This window comes from Orycteropus afer, unplaced genomic scaffold (assembly GCF_000298275.1).
Source record: "Orycteropus afer afer isolate SDZICR_OR568_19922 unplaced genomic scaffold, OryAfe1.0 scaffold00007, whole genome shotgun sequence".
Classification (NCBI taxonomy): Eukaryota; Metazoa; Chordata; class Mammalia; order Tubulidentata; family Orycteropodidae; genus Orycteropus; species Orycteropus afer.
In genome coordinates, this window is record NW_006921594.1 from 19512156 (window position 1) to 19534890 (window position 22735).

At 39.6% G+C, this 22735-nt stretch overlaps 1 protein-coding gene across 1 annotated transcript in view; it reads right to left on the reverse strand.

The window, feature by feature from the left end:
• MAGI2 (membrane associated guanylate kinase, WW and PDZ domain containing 2) overlaps positions 1-22735 on the reverse strand; it is a 1828989-nt gene that overhangs the window by 147798 nt on the left and 1658456 nt on the right. The window contains exon 16 of the mRNA XM_007945217.1: positions 22470-22718. Within this exon, the coding sequence (XP_007943408.1) occupies positions 22470-22718 (249 nt within the window). The remainder of the gene's footprint in view (positions 1-22469; positions 22719-22735) is intronic.

The following is a 22735-nucleotide window of genomic DNA, read 5'->3' on the forward strand; positions in this document are numbered from 1 at the left end:
TTTAAAAATATACTTCAAAACACTACAAATGGTTTGGAGATGATTTAATGTTTTGAATTATTCATGTTTTTGCTTCTCTCCATTACTGTGGATCATTTCAAATTTACTGGGCATAAAACCCACAATGTTTCAAAATATAGATTTCTCACTCACACATGTACATGCACACATGTGCATGCACACACACACAATTTTATGTGCCCAAAATAACAAAAACAATATGCTATTTATTGATTTCCAGGTACTTCCCTAGACACCGATTTTAAATCCTATAGCAACAGTGTAAAGTAGCTGTACAAACGGAATAGTCATGCTTATTTTAGTGATGCGCAAACAAACAAATGTCAAGTAAGCATTCCAAGCTATGCCAGTGTGGCTTCAAACCCTGGTGTCATTCCCTTATTTCTTGATAACTTGGTAAGAAGTTTGAATATGAGCAAGGAGAGAATGTCTGATGAGACTTAGTTTAGAAAAATACCATTTGCTGCTTGAGATTTCAAGATGAAAATCTTCACTGTAAACTAAATTATCTATAATATTACCATCTATATTACTCTTTGTTTATGGTAATAACTCTTAGTTTCAAGGCTATTTGAACTTTATTAGCGTATTTAGAATAACTAAAATATGAGAATAAAAACCATAATAAAAGAATGAAAACCCAAATAAATTCCATAGTAGCCATGTAAAGTGATTGAGTGGCTAACATAAAATATGAATGAGCACACAATTTAAAAATATATGTTTAGTAATTGGAAGTACCTGGCATGGTTTCATTGCAATTGTTTTATTTTAATAAAATGAATTTAATTTATATTCTTTAATAGAAAACGGTACTTGAAACACTTCGCAGTTGAAGGCAGCCTCACTTTTCCTTTACCAGCATTTTCCCTACATATGTAAGTACATTGAATGCTGATGTACAATAAATCATCAACAAGGGGTGTGCTCAGAGAGGATTCTCTCTGGAAACAAGACCCAGTTCCATTTGCTCAGTGATAAGGTCTACAGAGCTTATGACCTAAGTGCTTTCTGTGCATCACTAATGGAATTACAGAGCAAGGAAGAGGCCTTGACCTTGATTTCTATTATTGGGATGAATGGTACTCATTAATTCGCTGGGAATTGATGACTAAGGTAACTGCTGAAGCACAGTCCATTTAGAAAGCATGCCTTGCAGACATCATCTGTCAGGCAGCAATATAAATCAAGCCTTTTGGAACAGTCTTCTTGACATGGTGTGCTTAGGATACACAGATATTTGGGAAAAGTTGCAGTATGTCATGTGGCTTTGGACACATTGGCATTTGGGAAGGAAATGATGTGTCACTAGCTTGAAATTTGCTTTCAATTGCAAATCACATAAATTATGGAAAATAAATTGTTATGAATTGGATTATGTTCCTGCAAAATGTGTGCCATAAATCCTAACCTCTGTGCCTGTGGTTATACTTCTGTTTGGGAATGGATTGTCTTTGCTACATTAATTAGGCTGGATTAGCATAATGCTTGTTTTGAATCAGTCTACTCTCAGTGATAAAAGAGATGAAGGAAGCAAGCAAGAAGAGCAGAGATGGCGAAATAGAGGTGCCAAGTCATCTGAATATCTCCCAGGAGCAGAAGCTCAAAGAGACAGGGACCTTTCTCCAGAGCTAAAAGAGAAAGAATGCTTTACCCCAAAGATGATGCCTTGAATTCAGACTTCTGGCCTCCTAAACTCTGAGAAAATACATTTCTGTGTGTTAAAGCCACTCACTTGTGGTAATTTTGTTATAGCAGCACTAGATAACTAAGGCAAAATCCATCTTTTTTTTTTTTTTTCTCTGTGTTCCTTTCTAGGTAAAACACTACTGTACATTTATATTGTATTATGTTTTATATTTCCTTATAGATGAAATCAACTCTGTCAGCACTGCTCAACATACCACACTGTCTTCACAAGAATCTTCAGAGGCAATCAGTTGGACTGGATGCTTTCTAGGTTAGTTCTATAGGCCTGGATTCTTTAGTCTCTAACAACATTGTTACAAGAAGCAATGGTCCTCACTGCTTGCTCTTGAGTTCTCCTCTGGGATGCCTGTCTGGTCTAGCTGGACTTTCTCAGCCCTTGGGCAAAGGGGGCTGATTGAGCCAATGAGCTTATGTTGAGTTCTGTCTTGAGCCAGTACCCACAATGAAGATGGCACTGTTAGCTGGAGGGATTTCCTTGCTCTGGAGAAGGATTCTTTCTGCAATTTTTGGCAATAGATCCTTCCCAAAAGTCTGAGCTGCATCATTGTAGGAGAAGAAATGATTAGCTTGCACCCTTTTTTTTTTTTGCACATTTCCTTTCATTTCAGAGAAGGAAAAGCCTGGTGACTCATGTTTACATTGAATTATCTCCTTGTTAATAGATCCCACCCCCACCAAGTACAGTTATATATAGAGGACAGTGTTAGAGAAAGTGGATTCTGTTTCAATCATGCCAAATTCATAAGCAATGAGTTTCTGAAACGAGTATGACAAAAATAAATACTTCAAAGGTAATCAATAGCATAAATTCTCATCAGTTCACAATTCCATTAAAATGTGAAGGTTAAACAATATGTCATTAGCTTAAAGAGGCAAGAGAAGTTAGTTTGCATCTTGAGTGTGTGGCCTGAATTGAAAATTAAAGTTGTCTTTCAATAATCTGTGAAATTTACCATCTAGTTTTACAACTAGGAGCTCTGGTAGCATAGTGGCTAAAGCACTTGACTGCTAACCAGAAGGCTGATGGTTCAAACCCACCGGCCACTCCTTGGAAGGAAGGTTGGGCAATCCTACTTCCATAGTGATACTGCCTCGGAAACCCAAGGAGGGGTTGCTATGAGTCGGGGCCGACTTGACGGCACATAACAACAACAACAACAACAGTTTTACAACTACGGGTTGGGGACGGAAGATCAATTATTACACCAGTCAACACATTTCTGCATAACATTTTCTTAATAGCAGACAGTACACTTGGCCAAGTGGAGAAAAGAATGGTAACATGGCACCTGCCCTTAAGAAACTTACAATCTAGTTGGGGAGAATGGAGATAAATCTATCAAGTATTCTAAAAAAAGAAATGGCAAGTCAATGGTGATGGTAACATGGAACAGGTATAGAGAAGAGGACAAATTATTGAGTCTGGGTGTGGATTCAGAGAGTGGTAAGGAAAAGGAAGGTTTTTTTTTTTTTCTGGGAAGGAGGGTACATAATTGTCCCTAAGCTAAGTGGAGGGTCAACAAAAGAGGGGTAGGCCCTCAACAAGGTGGATTGACACAGTGGCTGCAGTGATGGGCTCAGTTATAATAGGGATCTTGAGGCTGGCACAGGACTGGGCAGTGTTTCATTCTGTTGTACATAAGGTTCACTATGAGTCAGAGATGACTCAATGGCACATAACAACAATAACAACAACAACAGGTTAAGTGGCAACTCCCTTAGGGCAAAACTCCTGATGAGATAGAGGGTTCCAGCAAATCCAGAAGGAAGCGATGAGAGCTGCTGTATAGGTAAGAATCCCTTTTGCTCTTGCACTTGCTGCTGCTCTGAGATTGCTGACATGATGCCTTTAGCCCAGCTCCTACCAATGGGACGGAACATGTAGGAGTGATGGAACAGTGTCACATAGAAATTTATTTTTTAATTCCTGGTGAAGATTCCTGTTCTGTTCCATCTCTCCTTCCTAGAAGTTCTGACTGAGTTGTGACAAAACCATTCACTAGATGCTGTTCCTTTTTAGAGTGTAGTGCAATGTCCTTTGAAAGAGTTTTTCTTGGTCATCAGAGGGTGAAGAGGTGGGAAAATGTGTTTTGTATTCCAAAAATTTGTGGTAAAATTAAAAAGCAAACTGCATGACTAGTTTTCCTTCAGTAGTCTGTGAAAGTTAGCTTTCTAAAAATGAAAAAAATCTTTCCTGAAATTCGGAGCCAAGTGAGCTTCAAGACCCAAAATTGAGCAGCTGGTGTTTTAAGGACTGCATATTCACAAAGAGCACTTTCCCCCCAACACCCATGAGTCATTCTCTTGTGGTTGAACAGTTTAGTTACCCCCCAGTTGGTAACAAGCAGATGGTCAGACAGGAGGATGGGAAGAGGGGTCCATTACTGGCAATTTGGGAGCCCAATTGAACTCATGTTTCTAAGGGCAGAAAACACCATTTAGAAAGTATTAATTATATGGCTGGGGAGAGAGAAATACTCATCAGCTATATCTAACCATTTATGTTTTATTTTGTACCAGTTTTAAAAGTCTTATAGCTAAGTACTAGAGATTGGACTGGTAATTGAAAGAGATCTCATTGCATTAGGAATTGTAATTACCTGTAAGTTGACTGGAAGTTCCATCCTGGAACATGAGGCTGGTTAAAAAGGTGTCATTGCTTTTGGAAGATTGGGTGATCTCACAGACACAGGGCTGTCTTCCTGGCTATGCAACTTATGCAATTGCACAGGGCCCTGTGCTCAGGAGGCTGGTGTTTGGTTTGGTGCTCTGCATCACCATCTTGACATTCTTAATAATTTTGGAACAGGGATCCCACATTTTGCACTGAGCCCTGCAAATTATGTAGTAAGTTCTGTGAAGATATACCCTTAATGCATTTCTGTCTTGAATCACTCATTGTGTCTAATGTCTGCAATGGAAGATATGAGTGAAATATGGTATAACTCCAACCAAACCCACTGCTGCCAAGTTGATGCTGGCTTATAGAGACCCTATAGGATAGAGTAGAACTGCCCCATAGGGTTTCCAAGACTATAAATCTTTACGGAAGCGGACTGCCACATCTTTCTCCTATGGAGCAGCTGGGGGTTCAAGCCACTTATCTAACTGAGTACTTTACCACTGGGCTACCAAGTCTTCTCAAGCCAAGGAGTAGAAGGTGAAATTCTGTGTTGCTGAGTTTGAGTCATTTTAGTGAGGACTAGCTTTTGGCAAGTTTTGCGTACAAAACAAGCAAACAGCAAGCTGATTTGGTAGTAATAGAAAAAAATTTAGAGAGTTATTGATATTAAAATATGATAAAGTTTAAATAGTCGAAGAATTGAAATGTTATTATAATCCCATCTCAAACACATACATCTACCTCTCAAAGGGCTCACTTTTACGATGTTAAATTTAGTTCCTGAATAAGAATTTCCTTTTATTTATAATTTGTTATGGAGAAGTTATCAAATTATTTCTAGAAAACACTAGGCTATTATGCAAAACAAGAAAATTATATAAAAACTTCAAAATCCATATCATGATATAGAAGGGGCAAAGTGAACAGAATATATATAGAACTGTTTTCAACTGTTAAGTATCTTGCATAAAAACATCCACTCCTTTTGTTCACTTCTTATCAATTTATTGGGGTTCTAAGAAATAGGAGGAGATAAGCATGCTATCATTTTACCACCATCCATTAGAAATTGGAAATATCTTTTGTAAATTTAAATCAGTTGTAGCAATCAATATTTTGGTGTCTTAGCAAGAGCTGGAATCTATTTGGGAAAAAGAAAAAAATGTCAAATAATTTATGTACCCAAACTTTAAAAGTCCTGTTGTTTCCTGTAGCCCTGACAGATAAAACCATAAAGAACAAGTGTTTTCTTTTCAAGTGGTCAGTAGATGTCATTAAATTACATTTAATGAACCCCAGATATTTGGTTTAAAAATGTTCAATAAAAGCACGCTTTCTTTCTTTCTTCCCTCTCTCTCTCCACTGTCATGTGAAGCACGTGATATTTCACACCCATCAATGTACTTGGCTCTCAATAATTTCTCAGCAGGCCTGGTAGAAATGGTTGATAGTTACAAGCAGGTGTTGCTGACAAGTAATGTTTCTCATTTTTATAGATGCAGTGTATTCTATCTCTGCCATCTCCTTTTTCCTTTTATAGCTTCTGAAATTGTGCTTTGTAAAAAGTCACTTGGCTATCTTCACACAGTTTCCCTGTTACAATAGGTAAATGTCAAAAGCAATCAGGTGCAATATCAGCCTTCCATTGTATTCCCCTAAGCCCTCCAGCAGATAATAACTTCTTGCAATATTTTCTTAATGTAAATGGAAACACATATTAACCCAGGCAAATGATCCCTCCTGAGCCAGCTGTCCTTTTCAATATGTTATTCAGAAGATTACATGAATATTTATTGGCTCTTCAGTTTCTCACAGAAGCCAAAGTTCCACTAACAGGGTATATCACGTTTTATCTTGAAATAATGCAATTTCATATGACTGAATAAAAGTAAATATGAAAAGGCCCCCAAGCCAAGTGTTCAGGACCTAGAAGACCTTGATTATATATTTGCTTCAGAACAACTTGCAGCATCACCTTGGAATGGTCAAATAAATTATGTCAGTTTCCTTACTTGAAAAGTGAGACCACCACTGCATATCCTTATTTTTCTTATGTATCCAAGTAGTACACATTTTAACTTCATCTGGCTTCTGCTGATATGTATTTTACCTCTTCATTTACTATATTTTAAATTACAGTAAATATATGTTTTCACTTTTACTTCGGAAACATATATCTTCATAATAATTTAACTTGAGCCCATAATCATAAATTGATTTGTATTGCTCTAACATGAGAAAAAGGAGCTCTGGTGGTGCAGTGCCTAAGGCATTTGACTTCTAACCAGAAGGTTGGTGGTTCAAACCCAGCAGCCACTCTGTGGAAGGAAGACTGGGCAATCTATTTCTGTAAAGATTTACTGCCTTGGAAACCCAAAAGGGGTTGCTTTTGAGAAATGAAATAATGATGGTGGAAGAGATTCAAAGTATGTTGAGTGTGCATAGTTAATTGCCAATGGTACCATTTGTTGTTTTTGTTGTTAGGTGCTGTTGAGTTGATTCTGACTCTCTGTAAAACACAATGAAACACTGCCCAGCCTTGTGTTGTACTCACAATTGTTGCTATGTTTGAGCCCGTTGTGCGGCCAATATGCCAATCCATCTCCTTGAGGGCCTTCCTCTTTTCTGCTGACCCTTTACTTTGCCTAGCATTGTCCTTCTCCAGGGATTGGGCCTCCTGATAACATGTCCAAGGCACATGTGATGAAGTCTTGCCATCCTCATGTCCAAGGAGCATTCTGGTCGTTCTTCTTTCAAGACAGATTTGTTCATTATTATGGCAGTCCATGGTATATTTAATATTCTTTACCAACACCATGATTCCAAGGCATCTATTCTTCAATTTTCCTTATTTATTGCCCAGCTTTTGCATGCATTTGAAGCTGAAAATACTATGGCTTTGGTCAGGTGCACCTTAGTCATCAGTTTACTTCAATCTGTTTTCCATTTACCATGATGCTGCTGATTGGTCCAGTTGTGAGGATGTTTTTTCTTCATGTTGAGGTGTGATCCTTACCGAAGGATGCAGTCTTTCATCTTTGTCAGTAAGTGCGCCAAGCCACCTTCACCTTCAGCACGCATGTTGGCGTCATCTGTGTATCTCAGGTCGTTAATGAGTATTCCTTCGATTCTGGTGCCACCTTCTTCTGCATACAGTCAAGCTTCTCACATTATTTGCTCAGCATACAGATTGAATAAATATGGTGGAAAGATAAGACCCTGACACAGGTTTCCTGATTTTAAACCATGAAATATCCCCCTTGTTCTGTTTGAACAGCTGCCTCTTGGTCTATGTAAGGGTTCTGCATAAGCACAATGAAGTGTCATAGAATTCCTGTTCTTCACAATGCTATCTATAATTTGTTGTGATCCACACACAATCACATGTCTTTGCAAAACCAATAATAAAATATAGGTAAACATCTTTCTGGTATTCTCTGCTTTCAGCCAAGATCTATCTGACATCAGCAATGATATCTCTCATTCAATGTCCTCTTCTGAATCCTGCTTGAATTTTTGTCATTTCATGTCAATGTGCTGCTGCAACTGTTTTTGAATTATCTTCAGCAAAATTTTACTTTTGTCTGATATTAATGATACTTTTTGATAATTTCCACATTCTGTTGGATCATCTTTCTTTGGAATGGGTACAAATAGGGATCTCTTCCAGTTGCTTGGCCAAGTAGCTGTCTTACAAATTTCTTGGCATAGACAAATGAGTACTTCTAGTGTTGAATTTGTTTATCAAAACATTTCAATTGGTATTCTGTCAATTCCTTGACCCTTGTTTATTGCCAATGCCTTCAGAACAGATTGGACTTCTTCCTTTCGTACCATTAGTTCTTGATCATATGATGCCTTCTGAAATGGTTGGATGTTGACTAATTCTTCTTGGCAGAGAGACTCTGTGTTCCTTCCATTTTCTTTGGATGCTTCCTATGTCCGTCAGTATTTCGTCCATAGAATCCTTCAACATTGCCACTTAAGGCTTACTTTTTTCAGTTTTTCCCCCTTGAGAAATGTCAAATATGTTTTTCCCTTTTGATTTTCTAACTTCAGATTTTGCACATTTCATTATACTACTTTACTTTGTCTTCTCCAGCTGTCCTTTGAAATATTCTGCTCAGTTCAATTCCTTCATAATTTCAGAGTCTCTTCTGACATCCATTTTAGCTTCTTCTTTCTTGTCTTCTTAATGACCTTTTGCTTTCCTCATGTATGACAGCCTTCATGTCATCTCAGAACTTTCCCAGTCCTGGGTCAGTGTTCAATGCATCAAATCTATTCTTGAGATGGTCTCTAAATTCAGGTGGATATACTCAAGGTTGTATTTTGGCTATTGTGGACTTGTTTGAATTTTCCTCAGTTTCACCTTGAAGTTGCATATGAGCAACTGATGCTCTGTTCCACAGTTGGCCCCTAGCCTTGTTCTGCATGATGTTATCGAGCTTTTTCATCATCTCTTAACACAGATGTAATCAATTTGATTCCTGTGTATTCCATCTGGTGAGGTCCATGTGTAAAGTCACTCTTTATGTTTGAAAAAAAAAGAAAAGGTATTTCCAGTGTAGAACAAAGCTCAAAATCATAAAATACTACCAGGCTTACTGGTTAGATAGAGACTGGTAGAAACCATGAGACCATGGTCCTTAATCACCCTTTCAGGCCTGGAACTGAGCTCAGTCTCATGGCTCAATTTTCATCCAAACAATAGACAGGGCTATAAAGTGACCAACAACACTAGGGAGAAAAGCATTCCTTAGAACAATCAACCATAGATATCAAAAGGTAGCATGTACCTAAGGACAGAGTTCAGAAGGCAGAAAAGGTTAGGAAAGAAGGAGGAATGCAAACAGGAAACACAGGGAGGAAGTGGAATGAGTGCTATTATATTGGGGATTGTAATCAATGACATGAAATAAAATATGTATAAATTTTTGAATGGAAAGCTGATTTGCTCTGAAGTCTCCACCCAAATTACAATAAAAAGTTAAAAAAAAAAAAAAAGAGAGAACAGTATTTCCAATGAATAGGTTGTTGGTGGTGAAAAATTCTATCATACGATCTCCCATGTCATTTCCATCCCCGGGCCACATTTTCCAACTACTGAGTCTTTCTCTTTGTGTCCAACTTTCACATTCCAAATACCAGTAATTATAAATATCACTTGATGGTATGTTTGATCAATTTCACACTGTAGAATTAGATAAAAATCTTCAATTTCTTCATCTTTGGCATTTGTATTTGATGTATATATTGAATAATAGTTTTATTAACTGGTCTTCCTACTTTACTACTTAGCAATAAAAAGGAACCAACTATTGACACAAGAAACAAAATGAGTGAATTTAAAATGTAAATGTGAAGTGGAAGAAGCCAGACTCACAAGGTTACATACAACATTCCACAGTAAAACCTGTGAAAGCCAGAACATTTATAAGGTCAGAGAAGGAAAATTCATTGGTTGTTTATGAGGTAGCGTTCTTAATAGAGAGCAATAGAAAAGTGGTCAGCACCCTGTCAAAGGCTGAAAACCTGAGAGACCTAGGTAAACAAGGCAGTCTCCTGAAAAACTCAGGCTCACAGATTTCTCTGTATGAAAAAGTACAACTATAGCAACAGAAAACAAATCATTGGTTGCCAGAGGCTAAAGGTGGTTTGACTTCACTATGGTGGTAGTTACATAACTATATATATTTGTAAAATAGAATTGCAGACTGACAAGGATAAATTTTATCACGGGTAGTCTCTGACTTCAAACATATTCAAGTTCTGATGAACTGCACTTAAGATCATCTTTTCTTTTTTTTTCTAGTACATCTTATCATTAGTGATATGTGCTACATACGGTGTTGCCACATATAATTTGCTGATGTTATCATTCTCAGATGTTCACTCACAGATGTTGAAAGATAGGATTTATAAAGATATTGATAATAAAAGGCAATTATAATAAAAACTAAAAAAGAAAGAAGTATTTTACTTGTGTCAGAACTGACTTATCATGGAGTTGTCAGAAGGGAACCCTGTTGTAAATTGAAGACTGTGTATATATAAGTTATACCTTAAAAATGGGGAAAAGTGAAAAAGCAGGGAAGGATGAGAGGTTTTGGAAGGAAATAAATAGAGATAAGTAAAGAAAAACTTATGTCAAATATGTAATATTTAAAAATTGAGATAGCTGCCCTATTATTTTATGGGGTACATAAGATGGTTCCTAAACTTTAGCCAAATTGGAAAGGGAGGCCACAGGAAGAAAAATACTAGCATGTAGTTTTGATACTTTATCTTTTCCCACAAACTGGGCAAGGGTGTAAGTGGTCAAATGTAGTGGTTGAGAGCTTCTATGAGGATTACCATGATTCCTGAATGTATTATGCACAGACAACCATGAAATCTGAGGTAAAGGTAGGCAGGAGTGTGTCATGAATAACCTTATATGCAGTGGCTTAGAATTTAGCCAGACGAGAAGGCACTAACAGGTTATGAGAATTAAGTGACATCATCAGATTTGTTGTTTTAGCAAGAATATCTAGTGAAGCATGACAGATGGGCTGAAGAATAATGAGAGTGGGAATAACGCTAGAGGCAGGAAGAGCACTCAGACACCACTCCCATGCTTCGACCTGTGCAATATGGTAGCCAGTAGCCACAAGTAGCAATTTAAATACATTGAATTTAGATAGGCTAAGACTTGTAATTCCTTGGTCACTTTAGCCACATTTGAAATGTTCCATGACTACCTGTGCTTAGTGGCTACAGGACTATGTGGTACAAAAGAGAACATTTCCAGCATCCCCGAAAATTCTACTGGATAGCATTAACCTGGAGCCTGCACTAAGGCAGTGTTAGCAGGGTTCACAGAGAGAGCCTGGTGTATTTAAGTTTTACATCAGGAAAGCATGTTTGGGTGAGAGCTTGCCTTAATCTTCTGAGAGTGACAGATGTCGTTTGTATAAATTCAGAAAGGATATAAAGCTAGGTGCTTGGAGGCTCACGTTGATTGGAGCTGAGAGCAATACCTGTCAGCCTTTGTAAAGCCACTTAGCGCCAGGGAACACCAACATCAGTGGCTAACTTGGCACTTGGTTTTATTATATTTCAGTTTGGTCAAATGCTTATAAGAATGCAAGCTATTTTTCATCTTGATGTTCTGGAGCTCTGGTGGTGTAGTGGATAGGGCATTTGACTGCTAATTGAAAGGTCAGTGGTTCAAACCCACCAGCTACTCCATGGAAGGAAGATGGGGTCATCTACTTCTGTAAAGATTTACAGCCTCAGAAACCCAGTGGGGGTCACTATGAGTTGGAATTGACTTGATGGCAGTGAATTTTTTTTTTTTTTTTAATTCATCTGTTAAGTCTAATAAACACTAGAATGAAGATATCTAAGTTGGAATATTCTTCTACCTCATGTTATCTCCACTGTTCTGTACCAGGGCAAAGCAATTCAAAATATGTGCTCCTCCTTACTTTCCCCTTAGGATAAATACATAAATACACATTTTTAAAAATGATGGCCAGCTTTCAAATAGAAGATTTTGGGCACTTCACCCTTGAAAGCAGATGGGTTCCTCAGGGACTCAGCATCTGGGGACTTTTATAGTCCAATCCATTGCCTGGGCTAGAGAAGTAAGATTTGGAAGACAGACTGAAAAGTGAAAATGCCACCATCATGTTCCACTGTTTAGTTAATTTTTTTCTGTCACTGTAAAGACCATAGGCATGTCTAGTGATCTGACTCATCACCCAGAAAAGGCTGGCTGATTCATCTCTAGAAATGATTCTGACTAAGTTCTGAGAATGGTTTGGAAGAAATCCAGCTTAAATTGCAGAATTATTGCTGATCAAATGAACAAATAAAAAGAGCTTTTAACAGGATTTGGTGTGGTAGAAAGGAGTCTGGCTAGGGGCACTCACTGATCCTTGGTGAAAGCCAGCTTGGAACAGAAATATAAGCCTCAAAAAGAAATGCCCTCAAGTGTCCAACTGGAAAACATATCCTCTTATAACACTCTCTCAACACAGTTAAAACACGGGGACAAACAACAACACAGGATTCACTTAATAATAGGGTTTTAAAATGGTCCTACATGTGTAACCAGCTTTACTGGGATCTCCTCCCTCACCCTGTTTTCTTATATGGTTACTTGTTGTGAAAAAAGAAGAAAAATAAAATCACAAGATTTCAATCCAACATGCGGCCCTAAATAGATTACTAAGAAAATGTGTCTTCTGCAAAAATGACCTGCAGGCTCTGAATTCTTTTGAATGTCCTGGGACAAGAAAAGGCATTTTCCACTGGCAGAGGAGGGATGCGTACGTGTATGTGGTCTGGAGTCCCCAGTCAGTTGCAATCCCGCTCTGTACTAGCTGGTGAATAACAAGGAGCTATAGGACTTCAGCCCAGAGGAAACAGCCACTGATACCCATGCACTTTTAAGACAACTGAACAGCTAAAGGGAAGAAGACATCCACCTTCTACTGCTGCCTGGAGAGTCTTTGAACACAATAATAAAAACCCTCCTGAAAAATAATTCCCCAGTGGGGAAAACTTATGATTTATGAGCTCCATTTAAACAACAAGAAAAATGGTACAGATTTTTTTTCTTAAATGCATTGTGAGCACTGCTATCAGATTTTTCTGATAGACCACTTTGTTCCACTTCTTGAGAATAAATAAGAATGATGGTGCTTTTCTGAGACTCTTTCTTACAGTGCAATGATCTTTAAATTTGTTAGTGCTGAGACAGTAAAAAAATTTTCATTTGTTTTTTCCATTTTACTTCACAGGTCTTCCAATGTTCAGATATCAGAGTACTCAAAGTTTGATGTAAAATCATTTGTTGTTGCTGTTTGTTTGTCTTCTTACGAGTAGAGCCCAGGCAGCCAGGTTTTTAATTTGGGAGCAAAATTAGGCATGTTTGGACTAGAATTGAAACAAAACAAAACAAAAAAACAGCTACTGACTCAGTAGGTCCGTTTGTCCTGGTCTTAGCTGGGCATGATCCTATAAAGACATAATGCAATTCAGAAGTTGTTCACTTGGAACTGAAATGGGCCGCTTTGTAAATAAGGACTGTGAATTGAATAAACAATGTGAAGTCATCCTTTGTTCTGAGTCATTTGGGATGCCATCCAAACCCTTCTAGGATGATATAATTACTGCTGAGGTGGGGCTCACACAGATGGATGACCATGCCAGGAATATTCAGTGTCAGGAAGAGGCGAGTCAGGGAGCACACTGAGGTTGGTAGCTGGGCCCTTGAAAGCCATGGGGCCTATGCAACCGAGATGCTTACGGGGCACACAGAGGCACAGAGAGGGCTGCCCGCTGCCTGCCATTCTAGAACACTTTCTCATGTGAAACTTCACCAGGCCCTGGTCTGGCGACTGAATCATTTACTCAGGCTGAGGACAACTAATGGGAAATTTGTATTCGGGGACATTGCTCTAGTTCCACTTTATTACAGTGTAATTTCTCATGTTGGCAAGGACCAGCTCGCATACCATTCCTCCCCTAAGTGATCCTCTGCTGCTTCCTCCATTCTCAGAGATTTGTCTTGCTGCCTTTGGGGAATGGAAAAGCTAGACTTAAGCGCAGAGAAAGTTAGAGCAGAGTAAATTCACAGTTTTGCTTTGGATGAGGATAATGCCTGATCACTGTATGAGTATTCAGCCCAGTGCAAACCATGTATTTTATGTGACAAATCCTTGAAAAGCACAATATGAGGAACTGTGAAGGATTCAAAGAAATGACACAGTTTCCTGCCGTCAAGGGGCTTACAATTTGCTTTGGGGAGGTAAAACTTAAATACGTGAAAAGCAAAATGGCAATGTTAATAATAGGAATAGCAGACACAATAATAGAAGCCACACAATAGTAAACGATGAGTAGATTTACAGAGAGAGATTTTCCTATTAGAAACAGAGAAGACCCTTGACGGAGATGGGTCAAGCAAAGTTCTATGATGGAGATGAGAATTCTAAACTGATTCTGAGAGAGATTTACTATTTGAACAATAGTCTCTACCTCATAGTGTTGCTAAAGATTGAATACGATGTAAGATACTGAGTATAGGGCCTGGGAGAAACCTTGAAAGAGCTGTTATGAGGTAAGAGGAAGCATTTCAAGTGAGAGCAGCCAAAACATGGCACTGTGGCAGGGAAGCAGAAGTCATCTTTCAGGAGGTAAAGAAACCAACTTTGATAGAATAGAACCTGTGAATAGTAGCTGTGTCTAGGTTTCCTATGGTCTCGAACATAAGAGAAGTGTGTCTGAATTTTATCCTGTAGATATTTTTACTAGGGGTATTATGATCAAGGAATGGTTATAGGAATACTTGATATTTATAAAATACCATCTTCCTCAATGAACTTTGCATCATTACCAACTGCGTTCCACTTCTACCCTAGCCCGTGGCTACATGAAGCATGCTAATAATTGCAAAAAGATTTGATTTAAAACATACGTATATCTGTGCAGATTATGAACACAACATTATCTTTTGGTGTATATAGATTTTCCCAAAGGTTACAAAGATACTTGCTTCTCCTATTGTTTCAGTGAGTTATACTTAGAAACCAGATATTTGGGGAGAACTGACATTTTACATGGTCTTTTTTTATAGGGTCTCCCACACCTATGTATTTCTGTATGTATATGAAAGCACTCACATAAACAGTGTGGGTGACACCATTGTGCTGCCTGCATGAACTGCTTGGCATAATCAAAGCCCAGAGCAAAAGCACTGTGTCGTTGTAGGAATTCAAAGCAGAGATCTGTTTAAAGAATAAGGGGATTTTACATATTACAAAGCTGATAAAATAAAAACGCTGAAAGGATACGTGCTTTTGCCAAACAATGAGAAATAGAGGAATAAAGAGACTTACTTTCCAATTCCCATGTTCAACTGTGTGACTGATTTAAGTAACTTTCCAACAACAACTTTGGGGATGGAACATTGATAGGTTAAAGTTTACAATGAAAATCTAAGACTTCAGTCTTTAGTATGGATTACACATCAACATAAAGGACATGAAAATCCTTACAACTGGACCAATAAACAATAGAATGACAAAAATGGCAAAGAAATGGAATTTCTCAGGGATTTTATGCTTCTTGGATCAATAATCAGTGTCCACAGAAGCAGTAATCAAGAAATCAATGATGTATTACATTAGGAAAATATGCTACAAAAGACCACTTTAAAGTGCTAAAAACCAAAGATGTCACTTTGATGACTAAGGTGCACCTGACCCAAGCTATGGTATTTTCAATTGTCTAATATGCAGGAAAAAACTGGACAGTGTATAAGGAAGACAGCAGGAGAATTGATTCCTTTGAATAATGGTGTTGGCAAAGAAGAGTGAATATACCATGGACTTCCAGAAGAATGAGCAGATCTGTCTGCCTGGAAGAAGTACAGCCAGAAGTACAGCCAGAATGCTTCTTAAAAGCCAGGATGGCAAGACTTTATCTTGCTAATTTTGGATCTGTTATCAGGAAGGACCAATTACTGGAGAAAGATATCATGCTTGACAAAGTTGAGGGTCACCTTTTCTAAGGCAGGACTTCCAGTCTGAATTTCGAAGTTGCCTATAAATTTTCTATTTATTGGCTGGTGACTTCTGGAGAAATGCCCCTGAAACTGCAGACTGCAGACTCAGAAAGGCACACTTAGCTTGACAGGCTAGATGGCTGCTACTCTCCCTTCCTTGACTGCCCCGAGTCCCAGGCTGCAAGTGTGTGGGTGTTGGGATGGCTGTGGTCCTAGAAGGTCACCATAGGGGTGGGGAACTGGCTTTCTACATTATGCTCATCTGCTGCCCAGATTTAGCTGTCCCAGGAGAGTAGGTGGCCCTGACTAATGGCTGACTGATCTGACTGCCAGGTGAACTCTAGCTCTCCGAGAAGTGAGCTGATGGAATGGATAGATAATGCCAAACAGGGATTGTGGTCTGGATAACAATGACATATTTAGTCTGAGACAGTGAGTGCATTAATTCATTCAATCTCCATAGCAACCCCATGACATAGATATTAAGATTATCTTCTCTTTACAGTCAAAGAAACTGAAGTTTAAAAGGGCACATAACTTCTTCAGGGTCACATGGTGATAAAATGATGGAGCCAGGTTTTAAGTTCAGACAGTATAATTATAGAGCCCTAGTGTTAATCAAGGGAGCTCTGGTAGTGTAGTGCCTAAGGCACTTGACTGCTAACCAGAAAGCTGGAGGTTCAAACCCACCGGTCACTCCTTGGAAGGAAGGTTGGGAAATCTACTTCTGTAGTGATACCGCCTCGGAAACCCAAGGAGGGGTTGCTATGAGTCGGGTCCGACTTGATGGCACATAACAATAACAACAACAACAGTGTTAATCATGCCACTCTCTTGCCTAAGTGGGATGATGCTCTGTTCAAAGGTGAACAATGCTTCACCTGCCAAATAAGAGTCTTCAGTGGCCATGAGAACAACTGTGACCATATTAACGCTCCTTGGGTAACATATGAAGAGATAAATGACACAGCCCTGGAAATGATTGTGACTCTTGAGTGCCTCATAGTATCACACTCTCCCATCTCACAGACCCAAGGACCCTCAGTATTTTTGATGATGATGTGGCATAAGGATGGCTCTTAACATTCATGAGGCATTAGAGTTCAAAATTATTAAACAAGTTCAGTATGCAACAATATCAGCTCCAGGAATCTTTTAGGTGTATGTTGCAAATGATAGGCTGTAAGCACAATGTGCCATCAGTATAATAGCTGCCTTTCCCAGAGGGTAGGGGGCAGAGCTACGTCTCAAGCTCCTTAAATTGAAAAGAAAGAAACATGTGAAAAAAGAAGCCATGAAACATCATGAACTTTAGAATGTATTTCAGCTCTCCAGGTAACATAAAAATAATATTGTTTTTGAAAGTGGTTAGAATTATTCTTTTGAGGTCAGTCTAATGTCATTTAGTAGGAAGAAAAAATTCACATGTTAATTGTAAGCATTTACACCTGCTTTTTTCCAAATCTACCTTTGTCTGGATTTTATCTTCAATAGAGAAAAGGGTCTGTGGTTTCTTTATGCAGTAAATACACACACACACACACATTTCTCCCATCTAGTTAGAAATAAAGCTGTCACACTACAAATAAAGTTGAGACCTTAAATACATACTTAACACTTTCATTGTGATCATACACATTTTATTTTTATTCCAGTTCTTTAGGCATCCTACGCCAATAAACAATTTGGATGACTGGAACCACTACACAAGTTCTCTGTGAACATTTTCCCCAAGTGTAAATTATTGGAAGGCTGTTTATATAATTCACGAAAATCTTTAATCTTGTGTCTTTTTAATCTTGGTGAGCCCATCGTCCTGACAGTATCCTGCTTTCAGTCTATGTTTGAAGATTGGATTTATTTCCTCAGTTTATCATGAAGAAAAAGAGAAATGAAACTGTACTTTCAGATGAATGTAATTTAGTTCCTGCACATATTCTCTGAGGTTTAACTCTTCTATAGTTTTTACTTTTGAATTTGTCCAGACTAACGCTAAAGGAAGCAATTCTTTCCACTTAGTTCTGGTAGTTTTTTTCTTTTTTTTTTAAAAACAACAACATTAATCTTATCATAAAAAGTTCTTAATCATTCTCAATAATTTAATTGCTTGAATATTTTTGGGCTCTTCCTTTCCCCCAATGCATTGGAAATAACTAAAATTTATAGGACTTTTAGGACTTCAAATGGGTGCAATTTTAGATTTTTTTTTTTTTTTTTCCTCTTAACTGCTCTATACTGGTATTGCTACCTACAACTTTTGGGGCTAAATCAATAGGAACAATAAACTAATTTTCATCTCCCCTCTTCTTACTATTACTTGCTGTTGAAGGACTTTGAGAATAGTGTTTCTGAAAGGCAAACTACCAAGGAAGCCTGAGACTCTACAAAGATGACTGTGGTGTACTGAATTAAATGGTATGGCTTTTCTAGCCATAGTCTTTGTAACTCCCACTTTGCCATGAGCAACTGAGTAGCTGCTCATTAAAGTCATCCACCTGGGACAGCATGAAGCAATCTTCTGGGAAGTTTGCTCTCTCTCTCAGGTGTGTAGAATCCTGCTGTTGGGATTGGTTAGTTTTGCCACTCTGCTAGGCTTAAAATGAGCCCTCCTAGAGGTAGAGGAGAATCTCTCTCTGACTGCTGGCTGAGAGAGATGCACTGCTGAGAGAGAGAGAGAGAGATGTGGCTGAGAGAGATGCCCAGCTGAGAGACAGTGGCAGTGGAACCAAGAGGCAAGAGACAGAGCAGCAGGCTTACCTGGCCTGTGGAGGCAGAGGCCAGGTTGACAGACCAACGGCCAGAGAGGTGTGTCTAAGGACACAGCAGAAGGGAGACTGTCCTGATCGAAGAACTATATCCTGAGTGCATTTCTGAACTTGAATTTTAGCTTGTTGCTTCCCTAATAAACCTCATACTCTGTGAGTTCTGTGTGGTCCCTGCAGTGAATTATTGAACCCAGCAGAGACATGGTGGATGCAACGAGAGGGATGGTTGGTGTCAAGATTGGTAAGAGGGCTGGAGGGTGGCAGTATCTCTTGCCTCAAAAGAACAGGCCTTGGGCTGCTGATGGTGATTCTGTCTTCCTCTTGTGAAGTTACAGGAGGTCAGAAGATGCCACCTCCTTGCCCCTTTAGAAGTTGGTATCAGAAGCAGTGGGATTCGTTGCAGTGACTCCAGACTCATAGAAGCATGAGACTTTGTAAAAGAAAGAAGGAAAGGGTCTGGGAAGTGAAACTTTGGATTCTTAGATGATTACTTTGGTTGGTGTTACCTCTTAAAGGAGATAATTGATCCAGAGACTAGGGCTTTTGGTTACACCCAGCCAAAGGCCCAAGGCCATATACATAGAATGGGAAGATAATCAAGGTGAAGAGATGAAACTGGAATGTCTTAGAAAGGATTGTGTGTTTTGGATTATGTGTTTATCTGAATGTACTATAGATACTGAATGTTCTATCACATACTTGTATGTTAGAAATGATTATGGGATATGGATAACAGAGAGCTGTAAATCTGCCTTCAGCCAATACTTGATTGGATATGTTAAAAGGGGAAAAAGAATTTTCCCAGAAAAATACACAGGCTTTTGTTTCAAGCCCTGGACATGGAGTGAGGGAGCTCTGGTGGCATAGTGCCTATGGGATTTGACTGCTAATCAGAAGGCTGATGGTTCAAACCCACCAGCCACTCCTTGGAAGGAAGATTGGGCAATCTACTTCCATAGTGATACCACCTCAGAAACCCAAGGAGGGGTTGCTATGAGTCAGCTTCGACACAACGTCAGTGAGTTTGGTTTTTATGGTTTATGTGGAATGTAGAGGGCTTAGGGAGGAAGCATGAGACCTGCCCAGAACTACCGAGAAAACAGATCTGCATTTGAAGATAGAACCTACAGAGAAAAAAGAAAATAGGAAAAAAAAAAAAAAAAAAAGGACTGGCTTTTTAAATTTCAAGCCAGTGGTTTGGCTTTGGGTACATCAAGGCAGGAAAGTCATGGTCCATGAGAGAAACCCCTTTCAGGACTGGAAGTTAAAGGCAGTCAGTGAGTAGTAGGTTTGTATGCTGCTCACTGGTGACCACCTGGGTCCACTTGAAGAGTGGAAGTGGAGCAAGTGCTGCAATGAAGAAACAGGCTGAATTTGGTACTCTTTGACGAAGGCCACAGAGGCTGGGGATGAGAGGAAGGGCTGCCTGGTTTGAAGTGCAAGGAGTTGGGTGGAACTAATCCCTGAAGACTAAGGATGAGAGAGAATATGCTGGCTGCTCTGAAGTAAAGGGAAGAATGTGACTCCCAAAACTTGGCAGCTGGTACCCATGACCTAGCTGGGATGGTTAGGACTGAGCTGAACCAGAACATGACCAAATGAAGAGGAAGATGTTTGACACTGAGCTGGTGTTAAGTTGCTGTAATTTGATGGCTTGTGCTGGGCTGGACTTTGCTTATTTATGAATGCAGATGCCCAAAGTTTCCAAGCAGAACAGAAGGTTCTCCAGAGAGAAAGGAACATGCTTGCCTCTTCAGAGTACTGATTTGATAGGGATAGGCAAATTAGAAATTGGCTATCTAAAATGGAGGGAGATAAAAGCATGAAGTGGCTGGCTTACACGCTTTCATGGGTGTGGTTATTCTCAAACTGATGGAGAAGGGGATGTTAATTTTTGAAGTATAAAAGGGATAATGGCTAGAAAAACCAGGGAGTGGCCTGTGGTGTAGTGAATTACATGGTATGTCTTTTCTAGTCATAGTCTTTGTAACTCCCACTTTGCTGTGAGCAACTGAATAGCTGCTTGTTAAAGTCATTCACCTAGGGCAGCATGAAGTAATCTGGGAAATTTGCTCTCTCTTGGATGTATAGAATTCTGATGTTGGCATTGGTTAGTTTTGCTACTCTGCCAAGCTTAAAATGAGCCCTCCTAGAGGCAGAAGAGAATCTCTGTCTGACTGCCAGCTGAGAGAGATGTGCTGCTGAGAGAGAGACATATGTGACTGAGAGAGAGAGAGAGACATGGCTGAGAGAGATGCATGGCTGAGAGATGGTAGCAGTGGAACTAAGTGGCATGAGACAGAGTGACAGGCTTACCTGGCCCACAGAGGCAGAGGCCAGGCCAAAAGGCCAAGGGCCAGAGAGGCATGTCTAAGGACACAGCAGAGGGGAGACTATCCTGATTGAAGAACTGTATCCTGAGCATGTTTCTGAACTTGAATTGTAGTCTATTGTTTCTCTAATAGACCCCATAATCTGTGAGTTGTGTGTGGCCACTATAGTGAATTACTGAAGCCAGCAGAGAGGTGGTGGGTGTTGTGGGAGGGATGGTTGGTGTCAAGATTGGTAAGAGGGCTGAAGGGTGGTGGCTTGTCTTGCCGCATAAGGACAGGGCTTGGGCTGCTGATGGTGATTCTGTCTTCTTGTGGATTTAGAGTAGGTCAGAAGATGCCTCCTCCTTGCCCCTTTAGCAATGAATAATGGGAAGAGGAATATGGCCTCTGACTGTACCTGTTGTATAGACTCACAGAACCTTCTAGCTGAAAGGAAACTCAGAAGTTGAATCCATCTACATCTCTCATTTTCTCCTGTTAACACATGCCCCAGCATTCTATAAAAGTCTCCTAATAGTGTCTCAGAACCCGAGGTTGGTGCAAACAATTAATGCACTTGACTGCTAACCAAAAGGTTGAAGGTTCAAGTCCACCCAGAGGATTATTGGTAGAAAGGTCTGGTGATCTACTTCTGAAAAATCAGCAATTCAAAACCCTATGGAGCACAGTTCTACCCTAACAAGTATGGGGTCACCATGAGTTGGAAGTGACTCAGTGGCAACTGGTATTGGAAACTGTGTCTCACGCTTCCACTCTTGCTCCCCTCTCCCAAATTTCATTTTCCACGAGCAACTGGACTAATCTTTGTTAACAATATAAGTCAGATTTAAGACCTCTGTTAAAATCCTCAACTTGTTACCACATACTTAGATCACAATCCAAACTCCTTACTATGGGATATGAATCCCTGTATCATCAGGCTCCTGCCTCATTCTATGTCTTGGTCTTCTATACTTTTCCTTGCTCACTACACCATGGCCACATTGGGATTCTATATATTTCCTGAATGCTGATTTCATTACTACCTTAAGGTTTCTGCCTGGACTGCCTTTCTCCAGAACCTTTGCATGTCTAGTTTCATCTTGTTGAATATCTGGAATATAAAACAATTTCCTTGGAGGAACATTCCCTGACCTACCCATGAAAAAGAGAATCCTTCCCCTTAACCCATCACTGTCACATTACTCTGTTTTATTTAGAAACCAATGAAGGGCTTTTATGGGGGTGTGTGGTGGTGGAATTGGGGGGACTGTGATCATCAATTCTTCCTGAACTGGTAATCAGCAAGATTAGACTAATCAGTGTTAAAGGATGTTTTATTTGTGCCCACATCCTGGGACTTTCAGGTTGCACGGGATGTCTACGACAATTCTCTGATCTGCTTGTCCAGTATCCCTACCACCAGAACAAGTGAAAGCAAGACCTCTTATTCAAATGCAGGCAAATTGGACACTTACTTATTGTGGATCCAGACTCAGGCCTGTTCAGGGAGCTAATGATAACAAAGCCGAAGCCTTCATTCTCTTTGCGGTGAATGACCACATCGCTGGTCTGTAGGCTGTGGGAGGTGAAGCCCTCAGGGGGAGACGCATTGTTGCTTGGGGCAGCGTGGTTGCTGTTGGTGTAGGTAGCGTAGTCACTGCGTGGAGAGCTGTGGTGGGTTGACACAGAACCTGGACTCCTCCCGTTCTCTGGACAGGGCTCCCCTGCAAAACACATAGTA